Here is a 22,108-nt window from a genome sequence, read left to right on the forward strand (position 1 = left end):
CAGATCCACCCCCCTCCCCATCCTAGCTAAATTTTTATCTGTGCACTCTGCAGAGGGTGGGATCTTAATTAGTGTTTATTTTTTGGGGGGGGGGTAGGGCTTATAGTAGGTTCACATGTAAAAATCAAGCTACGGCTTACTTTCAGGGTAGGTTGTATTTTGGGGGAAATAGGGTATAATCCCATTTTGGGTCCCCATACAACATTGAACCATAAAGTAACCAAGTAGACAGGGTTGCTGTAACAGGCTAAAGAGAAAACAAAGATAAAATAATTCAAACTAAAATTAATACGATGTTCAAATGCAGCTGCCAGATTTTTAAGTGACCTGATTAAATGTGTTCTGTGACCGCATCTGCAGAGTTTCACACCTGACTGGGAATTTGAATCTGGTCTCCTCAGTCCTATACCCACAGGATGAATTTACATATTATATTAAGCTATAGCTTGTTGCACTATGGCATACTGAATAAACTACAAATGGTGAAATGTACTTAATATACCAAGCCATTAATCAACGCTTTCAACAGAAGCTGGGTTCATGATATCCTAAGCCACATGCAAACTTGACATACAATGGCTGTTGCTCAGATGACCCATTAATTCATAAAACGCAGCTAGGGTTTATTAAAATGACCCACTTTTAATGGCTTGCCCAATATACCAAAACAGACTTAATTACATTGGCAAGTTTTGCACACAAGGTAAATATAATTGGAATGTTTCAGATTCAATGTCTTATTTCAATAGCGATTGGAATTGTAGATTGTAGATTTTTTAACAGAGTTATTTTTTGTGTTTGTTATTTTTGCTCTACATTGCTCATGGTTACATTGTTTGAGCTGGTTGGCTTGATAAATCCAATAAATAAATAAATCAGAGGATATTCATTTTAAGGAGGGCAGCAGCAATAGCGGAAAATTCAACACACATAAACAACTTGCACACAGAAACTCAGTAAAATACTCATAAACCTATGTTGGAAGAAATATCCTTCTGGGTTCAGTTCCAAGTGGGGAAAAAGATACTGAAAACATGGAGACTGTTTGGAAAGATGATTTGATTATACAGCCATTGTTTAAAGGATCAATGGCACCAGGTATGAGGGACAATATTATCGGGGGGGGGGGGATAATACCTCTAAAATTTACCAGTGATATGCCCCCTTTCACTAGATCACTTCTTCACAGTTTGTCTTCAATCTCCTCTTGCTAGACAGCAAATTGGGAACTACCATAAAGTGTTTCCCAGGTGGGCTCACCTTAGATATTCCAATTAAACAAATTCACTGCCTTGCCATCCCATGGCCCAGCCCAGAGCCTTATTTCACCTTAGAACCAGACCCTGATGAGACATAGGCATTTCACCTTTTTTATAAAACAGTGCACGCTTCTCTAATATTAATGGTGGACAGGATCACATGCCTTGGAGCTCTTGGGCAAAGAAAAGGGAAGAGATGCTGAGAGTCCCTTGGTTTTATACCCTCTCTGGCTTTGAACTTCCTGGGGCACAGGAAGAGTATCCTGATTGGTTGCTGTCAGAGGTCTTAGCTAGCTTTGTAGGTTGTCTATGTGCTAAGTTTGGTTAAAACTTGTTGGGTGGTGCAATGAAGGGCAACTGAACGGCTCTGCCTGAAGGAGGTAGGTTTTTGTTATGTAGAATAGGCTGGCTCAGGCCTCAATGGCCCATTAACAAAAGGGGGGGGTGAGTTTCTGCCTCTCTGAGTTTCTACTTCTCTTTGAGGGGAAATATCCTACCTTTTTAATATATCCTAAAATATTTCATTTTTCTAGGAGAGGGGTGGATTTTAACTTCCAACACCTATTTATCCTTCTGCAACTCTGAGAAGTAAGATGATCCTTAGCTTTTAGCTTATAAAAGAAGAGGAATAGGGTACAATAATTTATATTTTTATAAGGACCTTGAATTGTGGGGTGTGAAATTCTACCGAGTTCTGGTTTGCTGTCATAGGGAAATAAGGAAAATCAGATTTCTAGAGAAAGTCTGTGTCCTTGGGGCACTTGGAAAAGCCACTGTCTCCGTTAGCAAGTGGAGGAACATGAATGGGATTAGTCTCCCATGATCCAATTATAATTGTTATAATTCCTTTACGGTATTTGGCTTGCCTTAGTCAATTGCACGGAACTGGATCTTCCCTGCCTCTAGTCAATTTTATTCTGCCTTTGTTAATGTTCAGCAACTCTTTTTTTTTTCCAGCAAGGAAAGAGGGGGGGAATAGTTGTTTAGGGGGGTGGGAATAGTTCATTTGAGTCTAACAAAACTATGTACAATAGGGAACTGAACCTGGTCCCTGATTGGCAAATAAACTCCCATATTATTTAAGCCTTAATAATTCATAAGTCAAACCCCACTGAAATGCTTTTAGACCTAACTTTTGTTGTTAGAAACCTTGTTTGAAATCCACCTGTAATTTGCACAGCCTGAATGGAACTATGGAACTGGAGCCCTCTTCAATTTTATGTTTAATGGGAAGCTCCAGTTTCAATTCAGTATCACTTGGCAGGGGGGTTGGACTAGATGACCTATAAGGTCCCTTCCAACATCTGTTACTTGCTCCGAAATTAGCCTTATATTGCACTGAGTAGGACTGGGAATAAACCTGCATCGAATCCAGCCATATACACCTTGGTCCACTGGATGTCTCTGAGCATGTTTAGAGTGCATAGGGAAAAGATTACAGTACAGGTATTCCTCAACTTATGACAACAGTTGAGCCCCGTCTGTTGCTAAGTGAGGCAGTTGTTAAGATAATTTTACCCCATTTTATGCCCTTTCTTGCCACAGCTGTTAAGTGAATGGCTGCAATTGTTATGTTAGTAACACGATTGTTAAGCGAAACTGGCTTCTCCATTGACTTTGCTTATCAGAAAGTCGGAAAAGGTCATGACATGATCCTGGGACACCGCAACCATCATAAATATGAGTCAGTTGCCAAATGTCTGAATTGTGATCACGGGACCATGGGGATGCTGCAACGGTCGTAAGTGTGAAAAATGGTCATAAGTTATTTTTTTCCAGTGCCGCTGTATTTTCAAACAGCCATGAAATGAACTGTTGTTAAGTCGAGGACTCCCTGTCTGGGGCTGCCACAAAGAAGAAGCTATTCTCCAAACCAGGGGTCTCCAACCTTGGCAACTTTAAGACTTGTGGACTTCAACTCCCAGAGTCCCTCAGCCAGCAAAGCTGGCTGAGGAACTCTGGGAGTTGAAGTCCACAAGTCTTAAAGTTGCCAAGGCTGGTTGGAGACCCCTGCTCCAAAGCACCTGAGGGCAAGACAAGAAGCAATGAGTGGAAACTAATCAAGGAAAGAAACAGCCTAGAACTAAGCAGAAATTTCCTGACACTTAGTGGAACAACTTGCCGCCAGAAGTTGTAAAAGCTCCAACACTGGAAGTTTTTAAGATGTTGGATAAACATTTGTCTGAAATGGTGTAGGGTTTCCTGCCTAAGCAGGGGGTGGACTAGAAGACCTCCAAGGTCCCATCCAACTCCTATTCTATTCTATTCTATTCATTCCTTTCCTATTTTTATTTTTTATTCTTTTCACGTTCGGGTGGGAACAACCCCATAGTCGAGCGAAAGCCTTAGTAAGACCACACCTAGAGTACTGCATCCAGTTTTGGTCACCACATTATAAAAAAGATGTTTGAGACTGTAGAAAAAGTACAGAGAAGAGCAACCAGGATGATTAGGGGACTGGAGACTAAAACATACAACGAATGGTTGCAGGAACTGGGCTTGGCTAGTCTAGTAAAGAGACAGACCAGGGGAGACATGATAGCGGTCTTCCAATATTTGAGGGGCTGACACAGGGAGGAAGGGCTCAAGCTATTTTCTAAAGCTCCTGTAGGCCAGACAAGGAACAATGGATGGAAACTGAACAAGGAGAGATTTAACCTGGAAATAAGGAGAAACTTTCTGACAGTGAGAACAATCAACCAATGGAACAGCTTGCCCTCGGAAGTTGTGGGAGCGCCATCACTTGAGACTTTCAAGAAGAGATTTGTCAGAAATATGGTGTAGGGTCTCCCGCTTGGGGGTGGGGTTGGACTAGATGACCTACAAGGTCCCTTCCAATTCTGATTATCTGTATCTGTATGCACCGGCTGTACACGTTGGAGCCCGCCGCCCAGCACGTGGACTAGGAACACCCCCTCAAGGAACATCGTGGCCGCTTGCATCCCCGTCGAGTGGGTGGGGAAGGAGGGGCCGCCGCCTCCGACGCGCCAGCACCGGCGCATGTGCCGCCTCTCGCCCCCTCTCCGCTCCTCCCCTGATCGCCCGCCCGGTGCCGGAGAGCCGAGCTAGCGCAGCCCAGGAAGAAGCGAGCGCGATGAAGGACCGGACGCAGGAGCTGCGCACGGTGAGTAGGACATTGGGAGCGAACGGCTGAGGCTGGAGGGTCTCCCCGCCGGCCGGGAGGAGGGAAGGGGGGAAAGGAGGCGGCGAGGCGGCGGCAACAGGCGGTTCTCCGCCCGCCTTGCCTCTCCGCCCGTTGCTTTTCTTCGTTATCCTGAGGGACGCTCCGTCAATGGGAAAAGCGAGCGAGCGCTGGGAAGAGGACGGGCGGGGGAGGCGGCCGTGGCTACCACCATCTCCTTTCTCTGAAGCTGGGTGCGCCTGCATCCTCTATCTGGGGAGGGGCGCGCGGCGAGAGGAGGGATGCTCTTCTTTCCCCGACTGGCCTGAGGGGCAGAGAGAGAGACGGGCTCCAAAGGGTGGGGGGGCTTCCTTCCACTTCGGTATCTTTTCAGCCAGTGCCTTGTCTGTGTGCGCGGGAGGCGGGGGCGGGAAAGTCTTTGGCAGGCGTTGGGGTGAGTTGCAAAGAGGAGGGCGGCTAGATCACGAATGGGTGGATGGAGCGAAGGAAGAGCCGGTACTGAAAGTGTAGGTTTCTGGTGGATAAATCGGGGGGGGTGGGAATGTGCTCCGTGGCCTGGATTCACCTAGCCTTAAAAAACGACAAAGTAGTAGCCTACCCTACTGTATTAAACCTAGTCAGTGCATAAGCGCACCAACGTGCCTACCGTCCCTATCCTATTGTTTCTTTTTATTTTTCTTATATGTATCCATTTCATGTATTCATAATTATGTTTGTACTTATACCTATTATCTTGTTAGCGATTGACAAATCAAATCAATAAATAAAATAAATAAATTTAGGGGCTTATGAGGGACGGGAACCCTGAAAAATTAGGCGCAAACAAGGTTCACTTAATTAATGATGGCTGTCGTATGAACAGAGTTATAAAGGGAGAGAAGTAATAACTCAAGATTAACCGCACCAAATGTGATTGCAGGAAATATGACTTCAGCAACAGAGTGGTCAATGTCTGGAATACTCTACCTGACTCTGTGGTTTCTTCCCCAAACCCCAAAAACTTTAACCTTTGACTGTCTACTATTGACCTCACCCCTTTCCTAAGAGGTCTGTAGGGGGCGTGCATAAGCGCACCAACGTGCCTACCGTCCCTGTCCTATTGTTTCTTTTTATTTTTCTTATATGTACCCATTTCATGTATTCATAACTATGTATATACTTACACCTATTATCTTGTAAGTGATTGACAAATCAAATCAAATCAAATAAATAAAGTGGAGAAGGGAGAGGATACACTAAATTGAGGGTTGGACTACTCAAAGGATGTAAGCAAGGATGAAGGGAATTTGGGGAAAAACACTTTGCTTTTATAAGTAGTCCTTGACTTAATAATCATTTGTTTAGTAACTGTTTCAAAGTTACAACAGTTCTGCTGTTGCAAAAAAAAAACAGCTCTGAAAAATGGGATTTACTGCCTTGTACTTACGACTGCCTTGGTCATGTAATCAAAATGTGCATGCTTGGAAACCCGCATGTATTTACAATGGTTGCAGCATCCTGGGGTCACCATTTATGACTTTCCCAGCTGGCTTCCAACAAACAAAGTCAAGTCAAATTTGTTTAACAACTGTGTGATTCACTTAACAACTGCAGTTCCCAGTAGACCATGGTGGATAGCATCACTGTGTGCTATCAAAACTGCACAAAAGGCATAGTATTCCCCAAAAAAAAAAATATCTGTTTTATTATCTTTATTTTGTTCAGACCCTGTTCTCTTGAAAATACTGCTTTGGCTTAATAGAGAATTGGAAGACCTGGACATATATGGAATTCATGCAGATAACTAGGAATAGATTGTTAATTTCATTGCTAGTTAGACCAACCAAGAGTGTTTTAAACCATGAAATTACTTTGTTAGCAGACAATCCAGGGGATTGATTTGTTCATAAATCTAATGGGTTGATTTTTAAAAATTATGTAACTTTTGGAATGAAGGGGGGATACATATTTTTTGATTGAATAATGATAAAGAAAAATTGTTATGTAATTGCTACAATTCTGTTTGCTACCTGAGTGTCTGAAGTTGATGCCTCTTGATGTTTGGTTATGTAACAAAGCCTACTTGAACATAGAAGGTGCTTCTATCTAAGTGAGCAAATATAATTGTGGAATGAGATTTGGAAAGTTCAATATGGAAAAAAAGAAATGAAGGCAGACGTGATCATTAGGTTCAGGAACAAGAAGGGAAATAACAGGAAGGAATGTCAAGAACTGTTTTTTTATGGCTACAGAAACTAGGATCAGAAGTAACAAGTGTGAGGAGCAGCTACCTAGATTTTGTTTAAATATAAGGAAAATATTCCTGGTAAGATCTATACAACAGTAAAACAGTCTACCTATAGAAATTGAAATATCAGGAATATAGCATATATTGTGGCATATATCCACAACTCTTTAAACATAGAACATAGAATAATAGGGTCAGAAGGGACTTTGGAGGTCTTCTAGTCCAACCCCCTGCTCAAACATGAGACTTGATATTCCAGACAAATGGCTGTCCAGTCTCTTCTTGAAAACCTCCAGTGATGGAGCACCCACAACTTCAGGAGTTAAGCCATTCCTCTGGCTAACTGTTCTCACTGTCAGGAAATTTCTCCATAGTTCTAAGCTGGATCATTTCCTAGGATCCTGTAGTAGCTTTATAGGGATAGCCACATGACGCAGGGGAAAAATGTGGTACCTTTAAAGAGTTAGATAAATAGACTAATTTCATTTCAGATACAAAAGCACATATTTGGAATTAAATCTAGAATGCGCCTGATCTCCAGAATACGCATTCTAGATCTGGAGAGGTGCCACATAAAATCCCAGAAGCTCTTAGAGAGAAGAAATCTTCCTTCAAATAATGGACATTTTCCCAGATTAGCACAAAACCCCTGCAAATTTTGGCAAAAGCAATATAAATAGTCAATAAAGATACAATATAATATACTGACAGCCGTATTCAAAAGGTAGTTAAGACAATTAACAGAACCATTTAATTATATTTGAAGAAAGAATCTGAGTAACCTGAAGCTTTAAAAGTGGAAATTGCAGAAAAAATTAATGAATCGTTCACTTCTGGTTTTGCTGCTGAATGTACAAGAGATGCCTGTATAGCAGTTCAACAGAGACAACAACAGATGAAATTAAATATAAACTGGCAAATTAAAAATAATTATCTGCTTCAGAATGCAAATATGAAATTGCTGACTTGAAAAATAAATAACTAATAGAAAAAAATTGTTATGTGTTAACTGGAAAATAAACAGATAAGCATTGGTTTGTTTAATGGTTAAGGCCTCAGATCCGGAAGACTGTGAGTTCTAATCCTGCCTTAGGTACAATGTTAAGTGGGTGACTTTGGGCCAGTCGTTCTCTCTCAGTATTAAGGAGGCAATGGGAAACCAACTTCCAAATAATCTTGCCCAGAACATTGCATGGGTTTGTCCAGGCAGTCGCCAGGAGACAATGCTGATTCAAAAGCACCTACAAATACCCACAAGAGGGCATGAAGGTTATATAAAAACTAATGGATAGTGTGAAAAATAAGAGGCAGAATTTTTCTCCTTCCATCGCAACGTTAGTAGTCATTGAAGCCATTAGAACAAGATTCTGGGAGACTGAGCACTGGTTAAAAGAAAAATTTCGTTCCGAAATGTACAGTTAAGCTGTCGGTTTCACTGTCCAATTTAGGCAGTTTTAAAGGAGGCTGGGTAGATCAGTGGCTGCTTGCTTCCACCAGAGCAGTGTTTCTCAACCTTGGCTTGTTTAAGATGGATAGACTTATATTCCCAGAATCCCCAGCCAGAATTCCCCACCCACCCATCTTAAAATTGCCAAGGTTGAGAAACAGTGCTCTAGAATCATTTATTAATGAGCAGAGTGAGAAATGACTAGCCTACTGTCCAAGCTTACATGAACACCTTTGGTTGTCCACTAGATCAGAGGTCTCCAACCTTGGCAACTTTAAGAATTAAAAATTAATGAGGCTTTTGGCCTGATCAAACATCATTATGCAGTTATCATCTCTTACATAGGAAAAGCTTACTCACAGCAACTTAGACTTATAGTTGAATATAATAATATAATATTAAAGAGGAGGGTAATGATGATTGTGCTAAGCAGAACAATGATTATGTGCCATAATATCAAGGTCAACTTTTAGTAACCACACAAGATTTTTCTGGACATGTTGTCAACTATTTTGTGAATTATCCCCTTTAGCAGCCATTTTTGTAAATTTTGCCCCCAAACTTAATAAGATTGGAGACCTGTACCTCAAGTGATTCCTTTGACTTGGCTTGATTATTAAGAGGCTTCTAAAGTTTTTATGAAAGGCAGCAAAGAGGAAGCTGTAATTTTACAAACAGGGATGGTCCCTCTTAATGTGGGTGGGGCAAGTGGTTTTCCATGTAGTTTGCAGTGTTGTAGAAATATTTTGCTATTGCCTTATTCCAGGCTGAGTGTCCAATAGCTCCCTCCAGGTATTAATCAAAACCAATCTTTTCTGCCTTTATTCTGATGCAATCCTCCAGATTGTGCTGAAATATGATAACCAAGTTGGTGGAGCAAATAATGAGCAATGCTGATTTCATCAACATTTGGAGAGCCCATGGATTGCTTGTTAAGCCATAGACTACTCCCTAACCCATGGCTACATTGCTCAACAAAAAAAGATTATGAATTAGCATAATGTATGACTACAGCTGGCAGTTGTCAATAATGTAGTATCATTCCTGAGATTTAATTCTGCGACCAAGTCGCTTGTTTTCAGTGAAAAACTCTGACTTTTGAAAGGAAGCAGCTGAATAGGGTCTGGCTTCCCCTCCCCCCATCCCATCTGTTACACAAGCCAATAAAACCAAGCATCCATCCATCCATCTAACCGTCTTACATGCTGCCTGCCTTGCAATTCACATATAATGTGCTGCAATGGTCAGAACTGGGAAAAAGATCATATGTCACTTTTTCAGTGCCATGGAAGACTCTTTTCAGTGCCATGTAACTTTGAATAGTCTGTACAACTTCAAATGAACTGTTGTAAGTCAAGGACTACCTATAGAACCATTCTGCACAGTTTTATTACTATCCCACCATGGATGCAATGCCTGCTTGTGAGATATTAAACAATCTTGCTTTTTCTATACTTTAAATTATAAATTATTCAGGGCTGAAGGATGGTAACTTTCATTTGCCTGTCTCTGTGAGGGAAGATTAAAGTATTAGTGAATTTCAGTTTATGAAAAGAAGATGACTGGGGAGGAATATGGTTGGGAACTTCACAAATTTATGAAGTTTATAGAGAAAAAATAGCTGCTTTCCTTTGTGTCTTTAATGGGAGGGTCCCCAGTGCAATGTATTGATGGTAGCTTTCTCATGAAAGGCCCAGAGCTTAGAGACAGCAGATTTAATTTACATACAGATGACCCCAAATTTAATCCATGTCACCTGCAATTAAAAACCAGGAGTTAATTATTAGAATAGCCGGCCCATTGGAGGAAACTGTGCCTGGGTTCGTACAGTGTGATAATTTTGATTTAATCATGATTTGTTGAATGAATCATGGTCTGGGTTATTTAGTATGGCACGGGTGTCAAATTTGCCACATCACATTGCTGTCATGTGGTGTTTCACGATGTTTTCCCCATTCACAGAGCTGGGGTGGGTGTGGCCTGTACACAACACATCTGACCCGTGGGCCGCCAATTTGATACCCCTGTAGTATGGCATTCACTCTACAAACTATGCAATTAAAGCTGTTAAAAACAGAAGGAAAAGAAAGGAGCACCATATTCTCTGCCTAGAGTTGTTTGAAAAAAAAAGGCAAGAATATATCCTTTATTTATTTATTTTTCCAAATAACTCTAGACAGAGAATACACACAATACTCTTTCCTTCTCCTATTTTCCCATAACAACCCTATTAGGTAGACATCACCCCATTGGCTTACATGGCTAAGAGGGGACTGAAACTTACACTCTCCTCTTTCTAGCCTTTGTGCTTCATGCTTTTTATTGTATATATAATAGCAAGTGTCTAGAGACAAAAAAAAAATGGCCATAACAATTAAAAACATGACGGGGTCCCGAATCAGAATAACCTCTGGTCTGGAAACAGAGCCAACTCATAAAGCCTTCCAGAATACTTAAGAGAATGGATGCTATCCAAAGCTCTGCAGTGGCCTCCCACAAACTGTGCTTTACAAATCCCAGTGATTGAGTTTGGGCACACCAAGTCAGTTGTATGCAACCTATAGCCCAACACAAATGATCACTTCATTAACATTTAATACTGTATAAAAACAGAGAATCTTTCTCTGTGAGCTAGAGCAGGGGTCCCCAACCACCGGTCCGCGGACTGGTACCGGTCCGTGGAACAAGTCCTACCAGGCCGCTGGCTTGCTGGGCGCCGCCATCTTGTTTTGATGAAAAAGTGCTTCCGGTGAGCTTTTCCGGGTAGAAAGCTCACCGGAAGCACTTTTTCATCAAAACAAGATGGCGGCGCCAGCTGATGTCGGTACTGGGCCGCGCCATAAAAAAGGTTGGGGATACCGGGCCCCGGCGTAAAAAAGGTTGGGGATCACTGAGCTAGAGAATTTCTCTGCTGTCATACAAACCCTGTATATGTAATATCTGAATCGCTCTCCTTAAGAGAACTTAAGAGAAGGTGACTATCTATGTCATTCTAATAGATCTTTTGGGGGGTCTTTTTTTCCAGTTTTCACATTGCTTTAGCAGTGGTACTAGAATGGTTGTCTCTGGGAAGGCTTCTACGCATGTTCCCTTCTTTAAATCATTCCCAGGGACCTAAAACAGTGGTTCTCAACCTTTTCTTCACCATGGACCCCCTTTAAATACCTTTTGTAGTTATGGATCATGGCCATGGACCCCCCAAGACTTAATGATTAAAATTTTAAATCATAACATTTCGTCAGGCTTTTGTGGGACCCTCTGCATCATCATGGCCACTCAGGTATCTGCAGATAATTGAGAACCATTTACTTGGAACAGGGGTATCAAACTCAAGGCCTAGGGGTGGCCGGATCCTGTCCGTAGGGTGCTTAGATCTGGCCCACGACACTGCCCTGGAAACAGTGAAGGACTGGTCTTTGCCAGAGAAAACAGAGCTCAAAAGGGCCGCATGCATTTTTGCTGGCAGCGGGTTGCAGGGGGCTATTGCAGCCAAAAACGGAGCTTGGGAGCCCGTTTTCACTGGCACAGCACTTGAGCCACCACAGGCGCCCCGACACGAGTGACATTGAGCTGGCTACGCCCATCCTGGCCACGCCCACCCTGGTCCCCCAAAGCCAAACACAACCCTGAATCAATGAAATCGAGTTTGACACCCCTGACCTAGAAGAACAACATTGCTATCAATATCATGACAAAGCTATGTTTCAAATCAAACCATTCTCCTGTACGGATTGGGAATCAGCCACCTTGAGCAAGATATAACAGCAGGGGTGGGATTCAACCGATATTACTACCGGTTCGGTAATTACATTTTGCGTGCTTGTTTTGTAATTACATTTTGCGCGGTGTTACTACCGGTTCTGTGTCTGCTGCTCTTCAGAGCTACCGGTTCTATAGAGCCGGGAAGAACTGGTAGCATCCCACCCCTGTATAAAGGCCAGTACTCAACTACTATAGCTCAGGGGTCTACAACCTTGGTAACTTTAAGCCCGGAGGACTTCAACTCCCAGAATTCCCCAGCCAGCAGGCTTAAAGTTGCCAAGGTTGGAGACCCCTGCTATAGGTGGAATGAGGCTTTGATTTTAAGGATTTTAGGAGAAGATGGCTACATATGACAAAAAAGATCTATTTTTAAAAAAATACCCCCACAAAATGTCTTTAATAAAGAGAGTAGGCAGATCTTTTGTCATTACTAGCTGCAGAGGATGTAGGAAGCTTCCATATCTCTCTGACTAACAGATGCTGTGGATTAAAAGCACACAAGGAAGATGCTATCATGACCTATCTGGAAACTTATGGTTGTCCACTTTTGGAAGCAGGATGCTAAATAAAATGGATTATGAAGGCTTGAAAGGAAAAAAGAAATATAGAAAGCATTGCAGCTGGAAGGAAGTTACCTCTGCTTAAACTGAGCTCAGTTTTCTCTCTCAAAGAGTGAGGTCTCTCATGGTGGCCTCATTAACAAACAAACCTCCTAGCAAAGAAATGGGAAAATTGGCATCTATTTAAAACTCAGGGAAGACTGCCTGTTGTCACTTCATCCCCAAAGGAGGAGGACTCTTACTCTTAATTAATATTCAACTTTTAAGAAATTAAACCTCTCAGCCTCCCAGTGTGTTGAGAGGACTGTAACATTAACAGATTGGGATTCTCTCCCCTCATTTCCAGCTCCCTCCCCCTTTTATGTTAACTAGCTATTCCTCAAATTGATTTATTAAATACCTTCTGATTTGGGCCTATTAGTTATTATTAATTTATTATTTCAATTGATGCATTCATGTAAAATGGCTACTTAAGAGCTGGCAATCATTATTTATGCACTGAGTTGGCATCTGTCTTGCCGTGGCAGATCCTGCATTATCATTTTTGCATTGTGTTGTCTTCGTTTCGGACCTGCAGCTTTATTGAATGACCCAGCTTTGATCAAAATGGCCCTGTAGTCATTTTCCCTTCAGTATGAATAATTATTACTGTATTATTCTCCAACCCTTTTTTGAAATCATAAAATCTTTTAATTTGTGGTTGACATTTGCAGAGAAAGAATTACAAATAAGGGCAAGGCCTTGCGAAAATTTTCTCCATATTGCTTTGGCAGCAAGCTTTAAATGTTTAAAAATCACTAGGTTTTTTTCTAATGTAGTCACAAGGAGTCAAAATCAACTTTACGGCACATAATCAGTGCACCTTTTCTCTAAATTCCCCTTTTCTTTTGTTTTAATGTATCAGCATTCGATTGGATGCTTACCTTTGGATTTGCACAAATGAATGAAGTGTATCCTTTACTCAGGCATAATTTGGAACAGCTTATTTTGGGATTAATGTGTGGAAAACAAAAACATTGAAAGAGGGAGAGGCGGGGGGAGTGGCCCAGTGAGATAAAGAATACAGGTAGTCCTCAACTTACAACAGTTCATTTAGTGACCATTCAAAGTTACAACGGCACTGAAAAATGTGACATGACCATTTTTCACAGTTACGACCTTTGCAGCCATCCCCATGATCATGTGATCAAAATTTGGATGCTTGCCAACCGACTCATATTTATGACAGTTGCAGTGAGTCAAAGTCATGTGATCTCCTTTTGCGACCTTCTGACAAGCACAGTCAATGGGGAAATCAGATTCCCTTAACAACCAGGCTACTAACTTATCAACTGCAGGGATTCACTTAACAACTGAGACAAGAAAGGTCGTAAAATGGGGCAAAACTCATTTAACAAATGTCTCACTTAACAGAAATTTTGGGCTCAATTGTGGTTGTAAGTCGAGGACTATCTGTCTAAGGCAGCACTCTTTATCCCCTAAAGCTTAGATGGCTCTCTATGCCCTCCTTGGCTGGCTTTTTTTCTATAGTGCCAGGCAGCTTCCCATTTTCACTTAAATGAGACTTAAGACTTACTTTGGAAGGTGTTTTGGGGACAAAGGTAGAGCTAACATTTTCAGTGGTTGAATGGATTTGTGCTATGTCAAGCTAGTCTTGCGATGAGTCCGTTTTCTGTTGCCCTTGATGGTTTTGACCAAGGCTGCAATAATCTAACAGTAAAATGATGGGACCAAGAACTGATCTCATTGTAATTTAGACCCTCTATTCCAGGGGTGTCAAACTCGCAGCCCATGGGCTGGATGCATCACATGCTGGCCCCAGCCCCGTCCAGTTTAGAGAAGTGGGGGGGGAGTCCTGATCCGTCACATGACACCTCTGTGATGCTGCAAGTTTGACACCCCTGCTCTCTTCCTTTTCTGAAGCAGTACTGTGATTGGCAGGTTTCTCCTTCCCCATACTCAGTAAGAGTTAAGTCTTAATGAGTCATGTTGCCTATCACATGGTTCTCATGAACAGTCAGAACAACATTATTAGCTAGTGACTTGGAACAGATGTAAAGGAAGCAGCCAGTAAGTGTGTGGCTACTTACCAATATAGTATTCCACTGAGTCACTGAATTTTAACTTAATGCTTTGCAAAGGCCCAAAGATTTATTTTCATTCCATTCCATAACTGCAGCATTTGCTTGCTTGGTTTTTTTGATCAAGCTATCGTTGGTAGGATGTGCAGAGAGCAAAAATGCTTTTTTAACTTTGGCTTTAGCATGTTGCATGAGTACATTTAAATTGCATCAACAGCAGCTAAAAGTCGTATTATTGACATCCAATGCCTTGAGACTCTGATTTTGAGACAGTGGAATATAAAAGAGCTGACGGTACTTCTTTTACTAATAAACAGAAGATTTGGCTTTATTTTCAGGACTCTAAGAGCCTCTTTGTTAGATAAAAGCTTTCCACTATCTCCTCTGGTCTATTACCTGTAGGGAGGATGATAGGACAATGTTGGTTCATCTCTAGGGTTTCTGGGCTGTCTTTGTGCTGCATATGAGCATAGTGGAATGCTGGAAAGGGTGGGATGTAATCTCTGCATTCAACTGTCTGAACTCTAAGGAGGGAGGGAGGGAGGGAGGGAGAGAGAGAGAGAGAGAGAGAGAGAGATTTCTGTCCACCCCTAGAGTTCAAACTCTTCAGCTAGAATCAATCTACTGTATATACTCGAGTATAAGTCGACCCGAATATAAGCCGAGGCACCTAATTTTACACAAAAAAACTGGGAAAACTTATTGACTCGAGTATAAGCCGAGGGTGGGAAATGCAGCAGCTACTGGTAAATTTCAAAAATAAAAATAATTAATTTGGGAAACGATCTCACTATCATGAAAGGTTTAATTGATTCACTAACCCAAAAGAAGAAGATGATGATGACAGCGGGAGGCAGGAGTCACTCTCTTCCCCTCCCTCGGAGGCCCCCTGAGTCAGGAGTCACTACCGCCGGCGCGGCCCCAGTCCCGCCGCCTCGGGAAGGGAAAGGCAAAGCGCTTTTTGCCTTTCCCTTCCCGGCTGGGGCTGTTGGGAGTCGCTGCCGCCGGAGGCCGCGACTCCACACCATTTTTTTTCAGAGGGGAATCTGACTCGAGTATAAGCCGAGGGGGATTTTTTCAGCACAAAAAATGGGCTGAAAAACTAGGCTTATACTCGAGTATATACAGTATGTTATTTCACTTCTCAATCTCTTTGCTAAAAAAACGCTAAAGCATTTATGTTTTCATGCTTTAGGGAAAAAAAGATAATTGGGAAAGAGAGGTTGATAAAATTGTCCATGGTTTACAAAGAATAGAAAGAAAGAAGTTTGCTTTCTCTTTCAACAGTGGTCAGGCTATTCAGTGTCAATCATGCATTGTCTTTAGCGACACTAAACTTAGGTAAATCAGTAAAATTGGTGGCAGACTAGCCAGACAAAATAACTTCCTATAATGGATACAGCTGATTTGAAGAACCTTTGCATGTCGGGCTCTAGGTGCTTTGAAAATGATACCGGAAAAATAATAATCCAGATGTTGCATGAGCATAGCCTCTGTGCTAGTCATTCAGGCAAACCTTCTTTTTTGCACATTTTTCTGCAAGCCTGGAAAAAGTGAGGCTACCTTAAGAGTCACATTTGACTCCTCAAACTCCACCCTTTTTAAAAGAGTAGTCAGAGCTGTCCCTGGTTGTTAAATACAACTGACAACAGTTAGAATGCAATCTCCATGTTCAGAAACAATGCTGATGGGAATACAAAACAGAAAATTATTCAGTCCTACCTGTTTCTAGCTGCTAAGCTTGATCCATTTTGTTTGACCCAACTGCTAAGTTTTTCTATGATAACATCAGCAATTAGCCCCGTGATGGCGAACCTATGGCACGCATGGCGGAAGTGGCACGCAGAGCCATTACTGCTGGCATGCGAGTACTCGCCCAGAAAAAGTCTATTGCACATGCGCATGTGCCGCCTGCCAGCTGATTGTCGGGTATCTGATGCATATGTGCGAGGGCATGGTGGAGCGCAGGAGACACTTGTGCATGTGCAGAAGCATGCGGCGTGTGCGGGGATCACATGCGCAGGAGGCAGGGAGCCCACATGCATTGCCTTCTGGGTGAAGGCATGCGAGCATGAGCAGTCAAGCGCAATTATTGGCACGGGACCCCAAAAAGGTTAGCCACCACTGAACTAGCCTATTGGCTCCAGGAAGTTCACCAAAACAGTATATAGGTAGTCCTCAATTTATGACCACTATAGAGCCCAAAATTTCTATTGCTAAGCAAGGTAGTTGTTAAGTGAGCCATTTTATGACCTTTTTTTGCCATGTTTTTAAGCAGTTAAGTGAATCTTGCAGTTAAGCGAATTTGGCTTCCCCCATTGAATTTGCTTGCAATCTTTGCTCCCTAGGAAGATTGCAGAGGAGAATCCCAAGACCCTGGAACAATGCAACCATCATAAATACATGCTGGCTGCCCTAATTTTGATCATGTGACGGGGGGGATGCTACAGTGATCATAAGTGTGAGAAGTGGTCATAAAACACTTTTTTCAGTGCCATTTTAACTTTGAATGGTCATTAAATGAATGTCCCAAAGGTCCTTTTTCAGGAGGCAACTGGATTTCCTTTTTTTTTTTTTCAAAAACGTTTCTTCAAAAACAAAAGAAAGAAAAAAATAAGGAAGTCCAGTTGCCTCCCGAAAAAGCACCTTTGGGACAACCATGATCTGGATGACTGAAAATCTCTACAAACCATTAAATAAATGATTGTAAGTCAAGGACTACTTGCAAAAACAATTCTTTTTATCTTCTATCTTTAGCAAATGTGGGATACAGCATTTGTGCACCAAAACTCTATTGTTCGATATCATGACTGCTACATATAAACCTTTGATAATAAAGGCTGCTATCTTTTAATACAACGATGCGGTTGGAAGTAGTAAAGTGCTTTGCTTGTGAAAGTTAGTTTTGAAAATCCCATTCAAAACGATGGCATCATATGACCTGTCACAGTACGCTCTGTGATGTGCTAAACATCTCTTGAAAAACAGATGCTTAACCTTTGTTCCATATTTAATGGGACCAGGGTGGCTTGTTTAAAAGCTGGCTAACTGGGCTAATTAGCCAGGTCTGCCTTCCCTTTAGTGCACTATTCTTAGCCTGGCTGAGTTCGCAGTTGCTGCCTCAAGAGGCAGCCTTACCTTCTTAGCTACAAGCACAAGATATTACCTCCCCCCCAGTTCTTGTCCTGAATCAATTCAGCAGAAGAACCTGAAATGCAAATTGCATGTAAAGTGAGATAAATTAGGCACTCTTGTAGCAACCCTCTTTTCGCACCAGTTCAGGTTGGTTGCTGATAATTCCAGAAAAAATGATAACTGCTTCTTGACTTGTTAAAAGTGTGAGGTTACTTTCTATTTTTTAAAATGTGATTCCAAGCTTGCACTAGTTGTTTTATTCTCAGAATGCCAGTCTGTTCATTCACTTTTTACGGAACATCTGGACTGCAACATTGGCATATGGTTGCACTCCTAATTTTTAATTGTTCTTCAGGATTTTTACTTAACTTAGATTTTGGTGTTTACATACTGTAATTATATAATTACATTAACTTCATGGCATATCACCATCTTCATAATCATCAAATCCATAAACCTCACAAACTATAGCATCAGCCAATCTGCTAAAATATTATTATTTAGAATCCTATATCTTTAATTTTCCTGTTGCCAAGTCTTACCCAAGTTATTATTTATGTTGATCCCATGGGGGGAAGGGAATAGATTTATACCATGTTTCTCCAACAATACGCCCCCCCCCCCATAGGATGACCCAGCATGTTTTCTAGGCATAAAATGAAAGTAAGCCCCTCCCCCCAAATTTAGGCCTAGTTTGAAACATGCAAAATTGTGGGGGGGAAGGCGGCGGGGGAACTTGCCATTAGGAGTGCCCTACGGGCAGCTACGCCTCACCATCAGCCGCTCCTAACACCATGGTGGAGCATGGAGGGCTCCCTTACCTGGGTCAGCAGGTGGGCGGCGTTGGCGTGGATGTCCGGCAGCATTTCAGCCGCTTCTCAGGCCTGCGTAGCTTCCACAGATCCCACCGGCGCTGGTGCGTGGGGTGTGGGTGGGGAGAAATTAATTCACCCCCGAAAAGATGTCGTAGCCATTTTTTCGGGGCTCAAGAAAAAATAAGACCCGGCCTTATTTTGTGAGAAACATGATATGTCTTTTACTTGTGTCACTGTCAGTTTCTTTTTCCACCACTAATGGCTTAGAGGGGGGGAAATAACAGAATTAGAAAGAATCTTGGAGATCTTTTAGTGTAGCCCCATACTCAAGCAGAAGACCCTATAGCATAGCTGTCAAAGTCCCGGTCCACGGGCCGGATGCATCATGTACTGGCCATGCCCACCAGTGGTAGAATTCAAAAAAATTTACTACCAGTTCTGTGGGCATGGCTTGGTGGGCCTGGCAGGGAAAGGATAACTGTAAAATCTCCAGTCAGAGGTGGGATTTGCTGGTTCTCTGAACTACTTAAAATTTTCACTACCAGTTCTCCAGAACTGGTCAGAACCTGCTGAATAACACCTTTGATGCCCACGCCTGGTTTAACAAAGGGGGGGGGGGGAAGTACCGATACATCACGTGATGCTACCGTGATGACTTGAGTTTGAAATCCCTGCCCTATAGCATTTCAGAAAAATGGCTGTCTCTTCTTAAAAACCTCCAGTGATGGAGCACCCACAACTCCTGAAGCCATACACCCAGGCAGTGCCGGACATTTTAACTCCCAATAAATCATTTTGAAGTTTTGGAAGTTTGGCTCTTGAGACTTATGATTTAAATGGGGGTAACTTCCTGACAGCTGATTAATTGTTCTAACTATCAGGAAATTTCTCCTTATTTCTGTCTTATCCAGCTGGGTCAAATCCTTAATGAGAAAAGTGTCTAGGAAAAAGGAAAAATCCTACAGTATGAGAAGCATAATCACAAGCAATCCACCATCCAAACATGGGGAAAACTTAAGGAGGTCTGCACAGAAGTTTGCGAAATGATCTCAAATTCTGAGAAAAAAAAGAATGTGTAAGAAATAGGTGAAGAGAAAACATAAACAGAAAAGCCTACAAAATACTTTCCAAACACTATAGAAATGTTGTCAGAAAAACCAAAGATCAGAATGAACTGAGGCTTGTGAAAGAATCCAAAGTAATTAAAATGAGTTTCTTGGGTATATGCAGAAATAAAAAGAAAGCAAAGAGAACATAGGAGAAAGTGGGAAGTGGCAATGGTTGGACGGTGAGAAAGGAGAACCTCTTCTACTTCTCTCAGGAGGGAGATTAAATCCAAGATGGTCAGGATTGTGCCATTGGGAGAAAGTGAGGGTTACAGTTTAGGATGGGTAAGAGTTTAACTTCAGTGAAATCAGGTTTCTGACACTAGTTGGATTAACATCCTAGTCCCAAAGGTGCTTTTTCTAAAGGCAGTTGGACTTGGTTTTTCTTTTAAGATGTTTTGCTTCTCATCCAAGAATTTTCTTCAGTTCTTCTTGGATGAGAAGCAAGAGTCTTCGAGGAAAAACAAAGTCCAGTTGACCTTTGGGACAACCGTGACCTGGATGCCTGAGCATCTCCATAGAATTAGCATCCTAGGATACCGAAAGAATTAGTGAAGATGATCACAAAAGCATCCTCAGTAATCTTTGAGAACTTCTGAAGGACTTGTGAGATTCCAGAAATCTGGACCGCAAATGTCACCCCCATCTTCAAAAAAGGAAGGAGAAATAGAGAAACTACAGAACTGTCAACTTGAGTCTTTGAACAGTTTATAGTCTCAGTGAAACAGGCAGCCTCATGGTGAATTCTTCTTCACTAGAGAACTTCAGGCAGAGGCTGCATGTCACCTACCACAAATGGTTTAATGAGGTGCTTCCCAAACTGAGTGAATTACCCACAATAGGGTAAAAGTGTTTTTTGTTTGGCTAACAGCACACAAACACATTACCCATTACAATGGGGACATTTAAATTGACTTAAAAATTGCTGTGTGCGCTAAAATATATTCTAAAATCTCTCAAACTGTTCCTATTAAGACAAAGATCAATGAAATTACCAATGATAATTTGCTGAAATGACATAAAGATCATTCAATGATACTGTTTTTAGAATACAGGTAGTCCTTGAATTATGACCATCTGTTTGGTGACCATTCGAAGGTGCTGAAAGAAAGAACTTAAAACTAGTTCTCAAAGTTTGATAAGAGTTTCTGACAAGCAATTTTGGATAATGAAGAAAAAAGTTTGGGAAGCATTGATCTAGTCTAGTGGATCCTGCATTGAGCAAAGAATTGCCTAAGTATGACATGTTCCAACTTTATGTTTCTATGATATAAATTATCAAATCACCTATTCAAATGTTTTACTGCCGGTTCTGTGAGCGTGGCTTAGTACATATGGTGTGGCTTGGTGGGCATGGCAGGGCAAGGATACTGTCAAATCCCCATTCCCTCCCCACCCCACTAACCTGCTTTCCAGCTCTGTTCTGTGCAGGGCAACAAAAGAAGACCCAGCCGATCAGCTGGGACTCCGATCGGCTGGGACTCGGGAGGCAGTGAGCAGATGGGGGCGGGGCCAACCAGAGGTGGTATTTACCAGTTCTCTGGACTACTCAAAATTTCCGCTACTGGTTCTGCAGAACCTGTCAGAAGTGGCTGAATACCACCTCTGCATATTTCTATGATAAATTGAAATTAGATTTATATGGATTATGAGATAGTTGGAATTCGGAAAATGTCTCATGCTCTCAGACGGGAGGATTTCCCCATGTACAAAATGGCTGGCATGATCATTCTAAAAAAAAGTACATGGGGCAGGGAATTCCAGGAAGTATCTGCAAGCACACAGTGTGGACCCAGCTATAAGGCATAGTTGAAGCAGATGACCAGGCTGAGCCTGAGGGAGAGGTCAAGTGCATCATAAGTCACAAGACCTTGTGCACCCACGAGAGATCTAAGTCCAGCCCACCTTGAATGCCTTCCTAATTCCCACTCATTTCCCTTGACAATTAGTAACTCAGCTTTTTTGTAGACAGCTTAAGCTTGCAATAAAATAAAACACATATTAACTGGCTGAATCTGCTGATTTTCCCGGTGCTTGACAATAAATGGCATATCCACAGAATTCCACCTCCTACAATGTCCACATAAAAATTCAAGAAACCAACTGTTTCCCACAAATGATGGATTTCTGCCTGACATCTGTTGATATGATTAAGTTTCCCATTTATAAACTTCTAAAAAGTTCATAATTAACACAGTGGAGTAGTTTTATGGACTTTTAATATATAGATCTGTACTTGTAGATTCGAAAAGCTGCATGCATTAGAAGTAATATCCCAGAAGAGGACAACACTACCGATGGTCACTTGGGCTTAGCCTTTGTCTATGTCTTCAAGCTTTTATAGAACTTGTTCAGGTAGTTCCTTGGGAAACTTGATTGAGTATACAAATTTGGGCAGATAACAAGCAATTATTCTGTCATATTTAGCCCAACAAATACATCACAGTGTGCTATCAAGTGTTGCTTTATATCCCGCCAGCCAGACTGCATTAAGCTTTAAATCATTTGAGGAAATCTCCGCTTGATAGCAAGGGAGAAAAAGGTTTATATATTTAACATGATTGCATACCATCA

At 41.8% G+C, this 22,108-nt stretch overlaps 1 protein-coding gene across 2 annotated transcripts in view; it reads left to right on the forward strand.

The window, feature by feature from the left end:
- The first annotated feature begins 4,259 nt into the window (after positions 1-4,259).
- The window catches only part of STX1A (syntaxin 1A), a 58,433-nt gene continuing 40,584 nt past the window's right edge, over positions 4,260-22,108 (forward strand). The window contains exon 1 of one of the 2 annotated variants that reach the window (XR_015748330.1): positions 4,260-4,383. Coding sequence is in view for 1 of the 2 variants with exons in the window: in XM_087958975.1 (XP_087815101.1) it covers positions 4,354-4,383 (30 nt within the window). In the remaining variant the exon portion in view is untranslated. The remainder of the gene's footprint in view (positions 4,384-22,108) is intronic. The other variant, XM_087958975.1, reaches the window with a different exon arrangement.

This window comes from Notechis scutatus, chromosome 1 (assembly GCF_049901735.1).
Source record: "Notechis scutatus isolate UNSWTSFEM ecotype Mainland chromosome 1, rNotScu1.2, whole genome shotgun sequence".
Lineage (NCBI taxonomy): Eukaryota > Metazoa > Chordata > Lepidosauria > Squamata > Elapidae > Notechis > Notechis scutatus.